Source organism: Sapajus apella, unplaced genomic scaffold (assembly GCF_009761245.1).
Source record: "Sapajus apella isolate SASKATOON/1434 unplaced genomic scaffold, GSC_monkey_1.0 scaffold48, whole genome shotgun sequence".
Taxonomy (NCBI): domain Eukaryota; kingdom Metazoa; phylum Chordata; class Mammalia; order Primates; family Cebidae; genus Sapajus; species Sapajus apella.
This window is the reverse complement of record NW_022436988.1, coordinates 7,587,763-7,602,275: the sequence shown is the minus strand read 5'-3', so window position 1 is coordinate 7,602,275 and position 14,513 is coordinate 7,587,763. Positions and strand designations below refer to the sequence as shown.

The 14,513-nt window shown below is 46.6% G+C and overlaps 1 protein-coding gene and 1 pseudogene across 2 annotated transcripts in view; both read right to left on the bottom strand.

Moving 5' to 3' along the window:
• Nucleotides 1-1,970: 1,970 nt before the first annotated feature.
• On the bottom strand, nucleotides 1,971-3,029 carry LOC116525669 (annotated as a pseudogene). The gene has a single exon (XR_004257772.1). The product of XR_004257772.1 is annotated as an uncharacterized LOC116525669 (transcript).
• Nucleotides 1,971-14,513, bottom strand: part of GRB2 (growth factor receptor bound protein 2) — an 85,230-nt gene continuing 72,687 nt past the window's right edge. Inside the window, exons 4-6 of the mRNA XM_032241703.1 lie at nucleotides 8,680-8,802; nucleotides 5,967-6,135; nucleotides 1,971-4,423 (exon numbers count right to left, since the gene is read on the bottom strand). Coding sequence (XP_032097594.1) covers nucleotides 4,238-4,423; nucleotides 5,967-6,135; nucleotides 8,680-8,802 — 478 coding nt within the window. The 3' untranslated portion in view covers nucleotides 1,971-4,237. The remainder of the gene's footprint in view (nucleotides 4,424-5,966; nucleotides 6,136-8,679; nucleotides 8,803-14,513) is intronic.

The following is a 14,513-nucleotide window of genomic DNA, read 5'->3' as shown; positions in this document are numbered from 1 at the left end:
AGGAGCTGGAGACCAGCCTGACCAACATGCAGAAACCCCACCTCTACTAAAAATACAAAAAATTAGCCAGGTGTGATGGCACATGCCTGTAATCCCAGCTACTCAGTAGGCTGAGGGAGGAGAATCACTTGAACCCAGGAGATGGAGGCTGCGGTGAGCCGATATTGCGCCATTGTACTCCAGCCTGGGCAACAAGAGCGAAAATCCATCTCGGAAAAAAAAAAAAAAAGTGTGACCTAACTGCTGATCACACAAAAGCAGTGGTTTTCCCATTAATTCTGAAACAATTATTAAATGCAGTGGAGGGGACAAACTGAGCCAAAGGCCTCAAATGAGTCACCATGCCTGCCTTTTCAATTAAACAGCACCATTTTGTAAACTGCTCAGCTTCAAGAAGGTCAGCCCAAGTGGACCACAGGACTAGCAGCCTTGACCCCTGCTGGGTCAAGCTCCTTCTCACACTAGGCTGCTGCAGAGGAGAGTCGAAAATGCCCTAGGCCAGGCACAGCTCATGCCTGGAATCCCAGCACTTTGAAAGGCCAAGGTGGCAGGATCTCTTGAGCCCAGGAGTCTGAGACCAGCCTGGGCAACATAAACCCCACTGTACAAAAAATGAAATTAGCCAGGTGCAGTAGTATATGCCTGTAGTCCCAGCTACTTGGGAGGCTGAGGTGATCACTTGAGCCCAGGAGACTTGAGTCTGAAGTGAGTGATGATTGCACCACAGCACTCCAGTCTGGGTGGCAGATCGAGACTCTGTCACAAAACAAAAACCCCACAAGCCTCTCCTGCTCAGTGTGGCTACACCAAGAATACAAGTTGAGATTTCTTGGCTATTTGAGACAGGTCTCACTCTCAGGCGGGAGTGCAGTGGCGTGATCTCAGTTCGCCGCAACCTCCACCTCTCAGGCTCAAGCTATCCTCCCACCAGTCTCCTGAGTAGCTGGGACCACAGGTGTGCATCACCACACTTGGCTAATTTTTGGTAGAGATGGGGTTTCGGCATGTCACCCAGGCTGGTCTGGCATTCTTGAGCTCAAGCAATCCACCTGCCTCGGCCTCTCAGTGTTGGGATTACAGGCATAAGCCATTGAGCCTGGCCTTTTTTTTTTTTTTTTTAAGCTGGGGTTTCACCATGATGGCCAGTCTGGTCTTGAACTCCTGACCTCAGGTGATCCACTCACCTCGGCCTTCCAAAGTGCTAGGATTACAGGCTTGAGCCACCGCGCCCGGCTAGCCTGGCCCTTTTTATTACTTTTTGAAACGCCCCACTCTGTCACCCAGGCTGGAGTGCAGTGCTACAACCACAGCTCACCACAGCCTTGACCTCCTGGGCTCAAGTGATCCACCTCAGCCTCCGAAGTAACTGTGACTGCAAGCGTGCACCATTTACCTTTTGTAGAGGTGGGGAGTCTCACTTAGCGCTGGGATGACAGGCACGAGCTACCACGGTTGGCCCTTATTTCTTTTTTGTTCAGTCTTCTTTGCCTCTGTAGCCAACGTGCATATGTAAACATGCCTAGTCTCACCCTAAAAGCAGCTACTGAGCAAACAATACGTTTTAATTACTTAGCATATTAAAACCGTTTCTTCACGGATATGTCCTTCTTCTTTAACACAGAACAGGAGAACCAAAGCCAAGCTCTTTATCCTCCCAAAGCCCTTGGTCTAGACCAGAGTTCCCAAAGCATGGTCAGTGGTTTCTCTACATCAGAAACAGCAGGTGTGTGTCTTCATACGCAGTGTCTGAGGGTGTGAGGCGGGGTTTGCAATTCTGTACTGTTAACAGGTTCCCTAGGAGTTCCTGACAGTCAACTGTGGGCATCGCTCCCAGGAGGGCCTCTGAGCTCCACATGCTCCCCTAGTGGGGGTGTAAGCTGGGTGACTCTGAAATAAGGACCCAAGATTCCTGACTCCCTGATGCTGTTTTAAAACTTTTAAGGCAGGCAAAGCAAAAAAAAGATTCCAAGTGAAGAATTCATTGTATGTTTATTATTCACAGTTAATCACTACCTACCAAATGCTATCCGCAGAGTTAAAGGATTAAGTACATAGGTCTTTTTATTTAAACACTGATTTTTTTTTAAATATATACACACAAAACTTAGTTCAGCAAGGCTTCATGATATACACCAATTCCAAAATAAAACAATCAAATGGTCCAGGTGTAGAATGCCAGATTCCTTTTATCATCAGGAGAGGAGAAGCAGAATGAGAGACAGTGAGGGGAGGCAAGGACAGGTTCTTCCCAGAAGAGCTGCCGCCCCATGGCACAGCAAGCTATCCAGGCCTAGTCCCTGTCCATATCCAGAGTTGGAGGGAGACTCCCATCGGCTGCTTTGGGACCCAAAGGCCCAAGGCTGTCACTAACTCCCGGGAGACAGGGAGGCAGTCCTGCTTTTGTTGTGGGAAGGGGTTTGGATGGAGAAAAAGATTACAGGCACATCACTACAGGCGACCAGAGGTGGAGAGGACAGAGAGCTCTGCGGCGGTCTTGGTTTTCCCGTCTTTCCAATCCTGCCTTCCCCAACTCTCCCTGCTTCCTGCCCTTTCATCTGTAGGGGTGGGGAGCAGCGGTCAACACAGCCTCCTGGGAAAGGAGGCACCAGCTGCCCTCCTGCTGCTTCCTGGTGCTGCCCTCATGCTCACCTGGACAGGTCGGGGGACACAGGATGAAATCCATAACCCAATCTCAAGAGCAAGACAAGTGAAAAGTGAATACTCACTGTTTACCCCAGCATAGGAATAGGGTGGAACCTGCTACAACTGGAGACTGTGTTCCCTCCACTTCCTCCTCCTCTCTCCTTGTCTGAGACTTGCTGGTTCCAGGGGCGCATGTAGGGATGGGGTGGGGGCCACAACCCCCGGAGATGGTGAGGACAGGCTTCCCACTCCCTGTAAGCCAGATCCAGTGGGATATGGAGGGCTGGGTGGTCACCTTCCCTCTTGCCCCAGAAGCCCCACACAGTGCACCTTGGGCAAGCAGCTCCCTGAACCCCCAAAGGGCTCACAAACCTTAAAGCTGGAGCTTAAAGCCTCCTGGCTTAGTACAAGCAGAATGCCTCACCTTCCACTTCTGCTTGTCTCCTTTGCTCTACCCTGGTTCCCCTGCCCCGAGGGAAAAATATTTACACAGAGTAGGAGACAAATTGGCTGAAAAGCTCTGGACTGTCTTTAACTTATTTTAAAACAAAACAAATTAAAAAAAAAAAAAAAAACACCATTCAGAAGCAACGCTTGAAATAAGGAAAAAGGCACTATGAAAAAACAACATGCTCAATAATACCATTAGAAGGGCAAAGAGGAAAGGTGGGCTTTTTTTTTTTTTTTTTTTTTTAAAAAGTTCCCTGTCACCCAGGCTGGGGGGCAATGGCATGGCCTTGGCTCACTGCAACCTCCACCTCTCAGGTTCAAGTGATTCTCCTGCCTCAGGCTCCCAAGTAGCTGGGACTACAGGCACATGCTACCACACCCGGCTAATTTTTGTATTTTTAGTAGAGACAGGGTTTTGCCATGTTGGCTAGACTGGTCTCGAACTCCTGACCTCATGATCTGCCCTCCTCGGCCTCCCAAAGTGCTGGGATTACAGGTGTGAGCCACCACGCCTGGTCCAGGTGGGCTTTCTTGGGAAGCCATGAAGGCAGCAACATGCTTTCCTTCTACTCCACTCTACTTCCAACTTGGGCAAAACACACTGGGGATCTGGGCTGGAGGCAGATTCCTATAAGCTCCCTTCTCTGGAGGAAGCTAAACAGCAAAGGCATCCAGCTGCCTGCCCGCTCCTTTTTGTGTGTATATATGAAGAACACGGAAACAGCTGTTCTTCTTTCAGTCATTCCAACTAAAACAGACATTTTGCATAGAGAGAATACCAGCCCACTTAGTTTCTTGTCTTTTATTACTGGCGTCAGCTAGGACTATACGTGGCCTTAAACGTCATGCACTGATGGACAGAAGAGAAAAAAGGATGAAAAGAAGGACAAAGGAGGGGAAAGAGGAGCAGCAGTGAAAATTTGTCATAAAAACTCTTCTTAATTTATAGGTAAGTTTTGGCATTTTTATATCCAACACCCCCTCCCACCCCTAAAGTTCCAACCAAAGTGAGAGGGTCACAGGGTGCCCCGGCCAGGTGTTCTGCACTCCCTCACAGGCTGCTGTGAGAGGCAGCTTGTGGGTTTAATTCTTTTGTATGTGTTTTACATTTTTTCACTTTCTTTAAATAATCACTTCTTGACTCTTAGACGTTCCGGTTCACGGGGGTGACGTAGTTGCGGGGAAACATGCCGGTCTGGCCGTGGCACGCTCCTTTCCACCAGTTGGGGTCTGAGTTATCCATGACATGGATAAAATCTCCCCGGCGGAAGCCTAGCTCTCCGTCCTCCTGGGGATCAAAGTCAAAGAGGGCCTGGACGTATGTCGGCTGCTGCAAAACAGAAGCAGGGAAAACTCACATTGGATTCCTGGTCTGTGGCCAGCACCTCCGAGGCCAGATGGGCTCCAGGGGGAACGAATGCATGCCAAATTCTCCACGTTTCCTAAAATCACCTCCCATCTCCCAACGCGTTTATTCTTACCTATTCTAAATTTACAAGCGCAGTGGGTTTAGTGTGACCTTTCCCCAATGCTAAAAAAATACTGGAGTATGTCTCCAGGAGGACAGTGGCCAACTGTGCCGACTTATTAAGCAGAGGGCAGGCAGTGAATGGAGGGGAAAGTTCTTTAAAAGCAGCAGCAGTCTGTGTTTAGCCCGAGGGCCCAGGATTTGGAAACCCCTTCTACGACACCCTTAAGGTGTTACAGAGTATAAAGTTCCGGAGCTTGAATAACGTAAGGGGCTCTAACCACTCATATGATCAGGGCACTAGGGGGGTAGGGACGGGTGCCGGCCCCACTCCCTCACAAGCATAGTTTTCCTCGTGATTGCTTCCAGGGATAGGATCTTTGGAAGGGCGTGTTAAAGACCATCTCCCTAGAGACTGGCAAGCTGGCCACACACTGCCTTTGGAAAAGCAAAAATGTTGTATGTAAAACAACAAATCTTTTTTTTTGAGACAGAGTCTCACTCTGTCGCTTAGGCTGGAGTGCAGTGGCGCGATCTAGGCTCACGAAACCTCAGCTTCCTGGGTTCAAGTTATTCTCCTGCCTCAGCCTCCCAAATAGCTGGGATTACAGGCGCATGCCACCACGCCTGGCTAATTCTTTTGTATTTTTAGTAGAGATGGGTTTTTACCATGTTGGCTAGGCTCGTCTTGCACACCTGGCCTCACGTGATCCGCCTGCCTCAGCCTCCCAAAGTGCTGAGATTACAGGTGTGAGCCACCAAACCCAGCCAATTTTTTGTATTTTTAGTAGAGACGGGGTTTCACCATGTTGGCCAGGCTGGTCTCAAACTCCTGATCTCAAGTGATTCGTCTGCCTTGGCCTCCCAAAGTGCTGGGATTACAGGCGTAAGGTATTAAGCAGGGCCAGAATCAACAAATCTTAAGTGTGAACGGAGGGTAACATTTTCAGTAATGAGCACAGCCCCAACTGCAATCCTTGAAGGGTGCCTGCGAGTTGAGGAGCACCTACGCTTTACTACAGGAGTATACACTGAGGAGATATTCTTTCTTTTGTTGTTGTTTTTTTTTTGAGATGGTGTCTTGCTCTGTTGCTAGGCTGGAGTGCGGTGGTGCAATCTCAGCTCACTGCAACCTCCACATCCCAGGTTTAAGTGATTCCCCTGCCTCAGCTTCCTGAGTAGCTGGGACTACAGGCATGCGCCAACATGCCCGCTAATTTTTTGTATTTTAGTAGAGATGGGGTTTCACCATGTTGATCAGGATGGTCTTGATTTCCTGACCTCTTGATCCACCCACCTCGGCCTTCCAAAGTGCTGGGATTACAGGCGTGAGCCACCGCACCTGGCCTGAGGAGCTATTCTTAATTGCTAAAAATGATACCCATCTCACCCTGATGAGGCTTACCTGTGGCACCTGTTCTATGTCCCGCAGGAATATCTGCTGGTTTCTGGAGACAGATGTAGATCTGTGATAATCCACCAGCTCATTCAAAGAATTGAACTTCACCACCCAGAGGAAATACTTGCCAGCTCCGTCTCGGAGCACCTTGAAGTGCTGCACATCATTTCCAAACCTGGGAGGAACAGAGAGCACACAGTGAGGACTCTATCCTGGCAAATCGAGGGCTATCTGCCCACATAGGAGATGTCTTGACAATCAGGGATGGCAGACAACAAATCTCACTGCGTGACCCTGGGACAGATACCTCTTATGACTGATGGGCACCAGGACAACATGAAAAACCCTCACCAGACAGGGAGAGGCCATCAGTCACTCTAATTCTGAAGATGTCTGTAGGGTTAGTCCATGTGTCACTCTACCACATTAAATCATGTCCTTACTTAAGACAAAGGAGTGTGACTTAACTTCCTTTGAATCAAAAATTAATTAAAATCTTACATGTGATATTCAAAGACTAAAAAAGCAGGCTGGAAGAAGGTGAGGAGGGCTGGAAATACTTTCAACAATTCTCTCGTAAGTGGGAAAAAGTCATGTTTTCTGTTCAGGAATTTTAGCTCCACTCATGGGGAGAAGGTCTCTGAGCAAAAAGACATACTGGGACAATAAAAGAGGCCCAGACTTTGAGACCCAAAAGAGTTTCCGTCACCAGATTTCACCCTTTTATACTGGCTGGCAAAACTGCCAAGAGCGTGACTGGCTGGTAGTAGCTAACAGGGTCTGTCATAGGATATTTGGCTAAAACACTAGCCCAGCGGGGGCGCTTCTGCCTATCCTGTTCACCCTGCCCGGCACTAAAAAGGTGCTCTCGGAGTGTTTGTTCAATGAATGAATGAGTCCCTCCTTAATTTCAGTCTTACAGCTGATGGAAACCAAAGGCTTCAGAAAAATCAATCCGGCAGGTGGCAGCACTGAGCTTCAAGGAAGCCAGAGTACAAGATGCCTCGCAAAAAAAACCTGCTTTTTCATGCAAGACAAAATGTAGAAGGTGAGAAAGCTTCATTATCAAGGGTATATTTACACGGTACTGCTGGACCCAAAGAGACCCACCTCCACCCATGCAATGCAGATGGTTTCTAAAAGAGCCCAGGGCCCCAATAATGAGCAGTATGTTAACTACTGTGTTTCAAATCACAGGCTCAAAACATCCTAAAACTAAGAAACATCTGAAGACTGTTGATTCTTGAACCTCTTTTACAAAGGTGTGTGTCTGGGTGAAGGCAGTCATGACACCTGCTTTGTTTCTAAAACAATAAATACACTAAATCCTTAAAGATTCTACTTGAGAAGGCCGGGCGTGGTGGCTCATGCCTGGAATCCCAGCATTTTGGGAGGTCGAGATAGGTGGATCACCTGAGGTCAGGAGTTCGAGACCAGCCTGGCCAACCCATCGCTATACATATTAAAATAAAATAAAAGAAAAAAAAAGATTAAAAAGAATAAGATTCTACTTGAGAAAATGGAAGCCTGGGAGCTTCTGCTGAGCAAACAGCCTCCAGTTGAGCATGTGGCTGCCTCCTGGTTCTGGCCACCACCCAGGGATTTATTGCTTGTTCCCCTCATCTTACACGGTCTCAGTTACATAAACCCACCCCAAGATGCTCTTCATCAGACCCCTTTAAGTATATCAATTTTGGCTTTTTCATATGTTGGGAATAAAGACTAACTCCACTTAAATATATTTACAAGGTATTACTAATATCATGTGGAATCTCTCATGCCTTCCTTTAGAAAAAGAACACACCTGGGCGCAGTGGCTCACGCCTGTAATCCCAGCACTTTGGGAAGCCGAGGTGGGCGAATAACGAGGTCAGGAGTTTGATACCAGCCTGACCAACATGGTCTCCACTAAAAATACAGAATTAGCCAGGCGTGGTGGTGGGTGTCTGTAATCCCAGCCACACAGGTAGCTGAGGCAGGAGAATCGCTTGAACCCAGGAGGTGGAGGTTGCAGTGAGCTGAGATTGTGCCACTGTACTCCAGCCTGACGACAGAGCGAGACTCCATCTCAAAAAAAAAAAAAAAAAAAAAAAAAAAAAAAAAAAAAAAAAAAAAAACTAAAAAACATATGGAAATAACAAATTAATTCCAAATTCTTACTTTGCAGATGACGTGTGAACTGTTTCCTTCAAGTGCTAATTTCTATTCTCCAAAATTGTTCCAAGGTGGCAGAACTTCCTTCTTCTTACCCATCTGAATTTTCCAAAGGGGAAACCCAAGCCCCAAATCTCCTGCAGCAGCCTTCTTAAGTGACTACGAGGGCCTAGGATGGGGCTGGTGGATTGAAGCTAGTGGACCTGAGCAAGGCAAGCCAAGGCAGCCAACAGGCGCTCCACTATCCCATTAGAAAGAGCTGCAGGAATCCCTTGGAGGGCAGCAGCTCCGGAGTGCTGTGCACTAGGGAAAACTGGCAGGCTTGGGCTGGCTGCAGGGAGCAGCTGCTCACCTCCTGAAGGTTCTGTTCACAGGGGAATATACATCCAGTGCTGCTAGAATTAATTTTGAGAGGAGCCAGAAATGAGGATTTTAATGTCAAATGAAGATACTGTTTAGGCTAAGCCTCCACCATTTTGTGTGTAGCGAGCCACCTGTCTGAAGGCTTCACAATTTGCATCAGTCAGAGACAGGATTCCAGGGAACTACAGCAGGAAATACTTACTTGACAGACAGGGAGAAGTCCCCAGGAGCGCTCTCACTCTCTCGGATAAGAAAGGCCCCGTCGTGCCGCTGTTTGCTAAGCATTTCTTCTGCCTTGGCTCTGGGGATTTTGCCAAAAAACCACCTAAGGAAGGAAGGCAAGCTGGTCAACATCTGCTTCCCCACAAAGAAACGGGAAATCCAGCCTTCGAAATATGAGTAACACAACACTCCCTGCCAGAGTAAGGGGCCTCCCTCCTCATCCTCTAGCTGCACAGTGCCTAATATCAACATTTGGTCGGGTCACCCAGAGATGGACCTTCAAATGTCTTTACCCTACTCCATTTCCCAGAAAGCAACTCACCAAGGCACTAACTGTGGGTCACTCTTTCTATAGAGGAAGCCATTTGCAAACGGGCCTCACAGGCCAAAGCCCACTGGACTTCCTACTGACTCATCAGAAAGGCACCCGGGGAAAAGCCCAGGCCTTTGGGTTTGGTGTACAAGATGAACTGCCAAGGAGAGACTGGCCCCTTCCTGCAGCCATGTGATAAGGTCGCAGCTTTACCACAGTGGGAGTAAGGGAAAGTGGGGAGGAAACCTGGAAGGCCCAGGATCTGGAGGCAGGGTTACTTCTGCTAATAGCCCAAAGGCAAAAGGTTCAGACTGTCTGAGAGTGGCCTCCATCAGTAAGTAACTAAGGTCAGCATTTCTCTCAAGGCCTGCCTCTGTGGTCACTGCTCAGAGTTCAGCTTTCAGAAGCCACCAGAAATATTGTAATTTACCACAGGTGCAGCAGCTTGCTGCAAAATTCAGATTTTTGAAGCAAGTTACAGACTCTTCTGCTCCCAACTGCTGATTCACCTTGGCCAGAAGAAAAAGTGGCTAAATTCATGAAAACCTGTGAAGCAACTGCTTATCAAGAGGAAGAGAAGAGGAACACTTCTACAAGGGCTTGGAGTCAAGCTGCCTGGCTACTTCAAATGAAAACTGTAACTAGGAAAGAAAAACTGTGAAAACCATGTTCTCTTCTCAAAATCATCTTTAATTATCATTTTTAAAAGCAAAAGTTATTTACAGCTAATAAAGACCTATTTACATGAAAATTGGCATTCACTTAATTTGCTAATTATAATATAAAAAGTCCTTTAATGGACCAAATAGTCCATTAAAGTTGTAAATCTAACTTGCATATCTTATTTATAAGCAACCATATTCAAGATGTCCCTAAAATAATATACTATACTACACTCAAATTCAAACAGAAAGATGTGAACTGTAGGAAGGACATGCTGAGAAGCTGCCCTTGGTAACTCCTAACAGTCCGGCGTCTACCTACTGGAGTCTTTCTCATTTTGCATACTCTACTGCCAGGCTGCTCAGGAGCGGGGACCATAGATCCCCCTGCTTCTACAAATCACTCAGGGCTAGGGCCTGCAGTGCCTAGAAATCAGGCCACACAAGAGGTATCACATATCACTAGAACAGAATTCTCTCTAAATATAAAAGGACAGGCTGGGAGTGGTGGCTCACGCCTGTAATCCCAGCATTTTGGGAGGCCGAGGCGGGGCGTATCACTTGAGGTCAGGAGTTTGAGACCAGCCTAGCCAACATGGTGAAACCTCATCTCTACCAAAAATACAAAAATTAGCCGGGCATGGTGGCGGGCGCCTGTAATCCCAGCTCCTCGGGAGACTGAGGCAGGAGAATCACTTGAACCTGGGAGGCAGAGGTTGCAGTGAGCCCAGATCATACCATTACACTCTAGCCTGGGCAACAAGAGCGAAACTCCATCTCTAAATAAACAAACATAAAAGGAGTTAACAGTTTTGAGACAATTTAAACCTTTTCTCATATTGGGGGCCTTGAGTTTCTAATGTAAGTGTATGCAGCATGCATCTGACCGGGAACAGCAGTGAAAATCCACAGATGGCCTCGGCTTGCACTCCCCACACTGCTGGGTGAGGGTGAATCTTCTTAATCAGCCACACTCGCTTTCTTCCTAGAGCCCCAAGATCTTGCTACTAGGCAGGCTTTTTCCCTCTTTTAGGTATAAAATAATGAATATAAATTGAAATAGCCTAGATGTACGTGAAACAAACATAAAAAGCAAGACCCTTCCCTTAAACTCCCCAGAGGCAGCACCTGTTGGTGGTTCTAACACGTAGGTTTCCAGACCTTTCTGTCTGGTACACAAATACATAGATATGGCTGCTGTGTTTTCTTGCCCCCAGCTTAAAATTAATGCAATTTTATTTTCAATTAAAAAAATAAACTGAGGCCGGGTGCGGTGGCTCAAGCCTGTAATCCCAGCACTTTGGGAGGCCGAGGCGGGTGGATCACGAGGTCAAGAGATAGAGACCATCCTGGTCAATACGGTGAAACCCCGTCTCTATTAAAAACTACAAAAAATTAGCTGGGCATGGTGGCGCGTGCCTGTAGTCCCAGCTACTCAGGAGGCTGAGGCAGGAAAATTGCCTGAACCCAGTAGGCGGAGGTTGCGGTGAGCCGAGATCGTGCCATTGCACTCCAGCCTGGGTAACAAGAGCGAAACTCCGTCTCCAAGAAAAAAAATAAAAATAAAAATAAACTGAAGTATAAATCACATTTAAAAAAGTATTCTAATTGGAATTTTTAAAAAATAAACACCTCCCTGTTATAAGCACCTAGATCAAAAAATAAAAAATCTGGGACCAGGTGAGGTGGCTCACACCTGTAACTCCAGCACTTTGGGAAGCCAAGGTGGGAAGACTGCTTATGCCCAGCAGATCAAGACCAGTCTGGGCAACCCAGGCTGAGACCCTGCCTCTACAAAAAATAAAAAATTAACCAGGCATGGTGGTGCACAGATATAGACCCAGCAACTTAGGACAGAGATGGGAGGATAACTTGAGCCCAACCTGGATGACAGAGCAAGATCCCGTGAATAGCTACCACTATTAAAACACTTAAACATTTCTATAGCATTTATATAACTTACAAATTTGACTAACTTCTTTAAAGGATATGTATGTGTGACTACATGCTTATGGATGAATGTTTTATTTTTTATTTTTTTGAGACAGTCTTGCTTTGTTGACTAGGCTGGAGTGCAGTGGTGTGATCTCGGCTCGCTGCAATCTCCGACGGGCAAATGTTTTAAAAGTCTTTAAAAAGATGGGCTTTGGCCAGGTGCAGTGGCTCATGCCTGTGGGGAGCCAAGGTGGGTGAATCGCTTGAGGCCAGGAGTTCGAGACCAGCCTGGCCAACATGGTGACATCTCGTCTCTACTTCAAATACAAAAATTAGCCAGGAGTGGTACTGTGCGCCTCTATTCTCAGCTACTCAGGAGGCCAAGGCAGGAGAATCACTTGAACCCAGGAGGCAGAGGTTGCAGTGAGCAAAGATCGCACCACAGCACTCCAGCCTGGGCAACAGAGCAAGACTCCGTCTCAAAAAAACAAAAACAAAAACGAAGAAAGATGGGCTTATACAACAGAAATAGCAAGGGAGAAAGCTAAGGGGTTGGGGGAAAAGGCTAATTTTCCAGTGTAATTCTTTACCACATCCCATAGGCTGCCATCCGTACACATTTAATATGAAAAGTACATATTTGGATCCACTCCTCAAGCATGTATAACTGATGCTACGGCACTAATGCCAACAATCATTCTGTAGTCTGTGATTTAATCTGTTAACTCAAACGCTGCATTAGTTGAGATGGTGCTCCATTTTTTATTTTATTTTTAGTTTTAAAGACGAGGTTTCACCATGTTGGTCAGGTTGGTCTTGAACTCCCGACCTCAGGTGATCCACCAGCCTTGGCCTCCAAAGTGCTTGGATCACAGGCGTGAGCCACCATGCCCAGCCTGGTGCTCCATTTTAGACTTTCCTTTTCCCCGCCGCCCCTGCCCCCCAAAAAAACCCCAGGAGGTGGTAGGATGGGGAAGAGAAGGCCTGGTACTGACCCTGACCCTATATCTATGAACATCCAGCCAAAGAGCAGCCCTATACAATCGAACTATGTCTGCAAGGCCATACCCCACATAGGCACAAGCATGGTCTTTGTTAGCAATATGGTAGACCTGAATAAATAAGGGGTTTTAAGTTGCTACTTTCCTTTTCAGAGCTCAGAGTGGCTGAGCACTGCTTACCCTTTGGCCAGTCTGCAAATAACAACACAGCTGACCTGTGCTGGGTGCCTCTCAATCAATTCTTCTTCTAAAGTTCTTCACAGTGGGGGCAAAAGGTCAAGGCAAGGGAGTGACTGTCCCAGTCAGTCTGGCAGTAACTATAACTTTCCATGGATGGTGGTGGCCTTTCCTATCTTTCCTCAACAGTCAGATTTAAATGCCTGTCTTATCTGAAACACTCTGAAGAAAAATAAGAATACAGAGCCACAGGCATTTCATATAAGAAGTATAGTACGATGTTCTGCTGAATTCCCTTTCAATCTGAAAATATGAAAGTAAAAGGGAACTGAAGTCCATGTTGTGTTTGGATCTAATAAAGGAGCCAGCGAATGATGGCCTTTGGCCTAAATCTGTTTCTACATGGTCTACAACCTAAGACTGTTTTTTTTTTTGTTTTTTTTGTTTTTTTTTTTTTTTTTTTTTGAGACGGAGTCTCGCTCTTGTTACCCAGGCTGGAGTGCAATGGCGCGATCTCGGCTCACCGCAACCTCCGCCTCCTGGGTTCAGGCAATTCTCCTGCCTCAGCCTCCTGAGTAGCTGGGATTACAGGCACACACCACCATGCCCAGCTAATTTTTTGTATTTTTAGTAGAGACGGGGTTTCACCATGTTGACCAGGATGGTCTCGATCTCTTGACCTCGTGATCCACCCGCCTCGGCCTCCCAAAGTGCTGGGATTACAGGCTTGAGCCACCGCGCCCGGCCTCCTAAGACTGTTTTTTACAATTTTTAATCAGTTGTTAAAAGAAAATTTTTACAAGGAATATTTGACAGGACTATATGTGGCCCACATATAGTGGAATTACTTGCTATCTGGCTCTTTACAGAAAAAGTTTAGCCAATCCTTGATCTACAGTTTATTTTGAGCACGACTGAAGGAAACAGAAGTGCACAAATTATGTGGCTTATATGGGACCTGGAAAGGATGTGCTGTGATCCAATGGGTCCCTCCCACTCAAGATGCAACCAGCCACCTGAAAGTCTCCACTACCAGCTGGTGTAAAAGCAAGCAGACAACATCCAATGGCACTCTAGTCTGAGTGTGGAAAGCCTCAGCTCCCCTGACATACTCGCAAGGCAAGCCAACAACTGCTTCTGCGCTGAAAGCAGGGCCTGTGAATGAGGGGTGAGTGAGGGTGGGAGGACAGTGGTCTGCAGGGGCTCCCAGGGTCCCACTATGTCTCGATCAATATAAATCACAGTAGGGGTAGCTTCTGAAAAAAATTTAAAAATATTTGCTGCTCTCAGCAGCTGGGAGGAGAGCATATTTTGTTATCTTCTAAGTAGGAACACTAAGACGGAGGGATAAACATTTATTGAGAACTAGTAGATGCCAAGCCCTGTGCTCTGGGATACAGATATATGAAGATACCATCCCATAGGAATAGCACTTAATAAACACAAAATCATGTAAGTACCTTTTCTAAAACTAAAAAAAAAATGCAACACATCTGGCCCTGAGACATATTTAACAGAAAAAGAATTATGGACCTGCAAAACTATTGTTTTAGCTTTGAAGATAACTGACAGTCATTACCAATCTAAAACATATAATATTATTGACTATTATATATTATCATTATATACTATTAACATACGCAATCAATATCCTTTGTTATTCCCTAGAAACGTGAATAAAAGGTACGACATCCATCCCAGTGATCTCAATTTTAAAAAGTGTGTT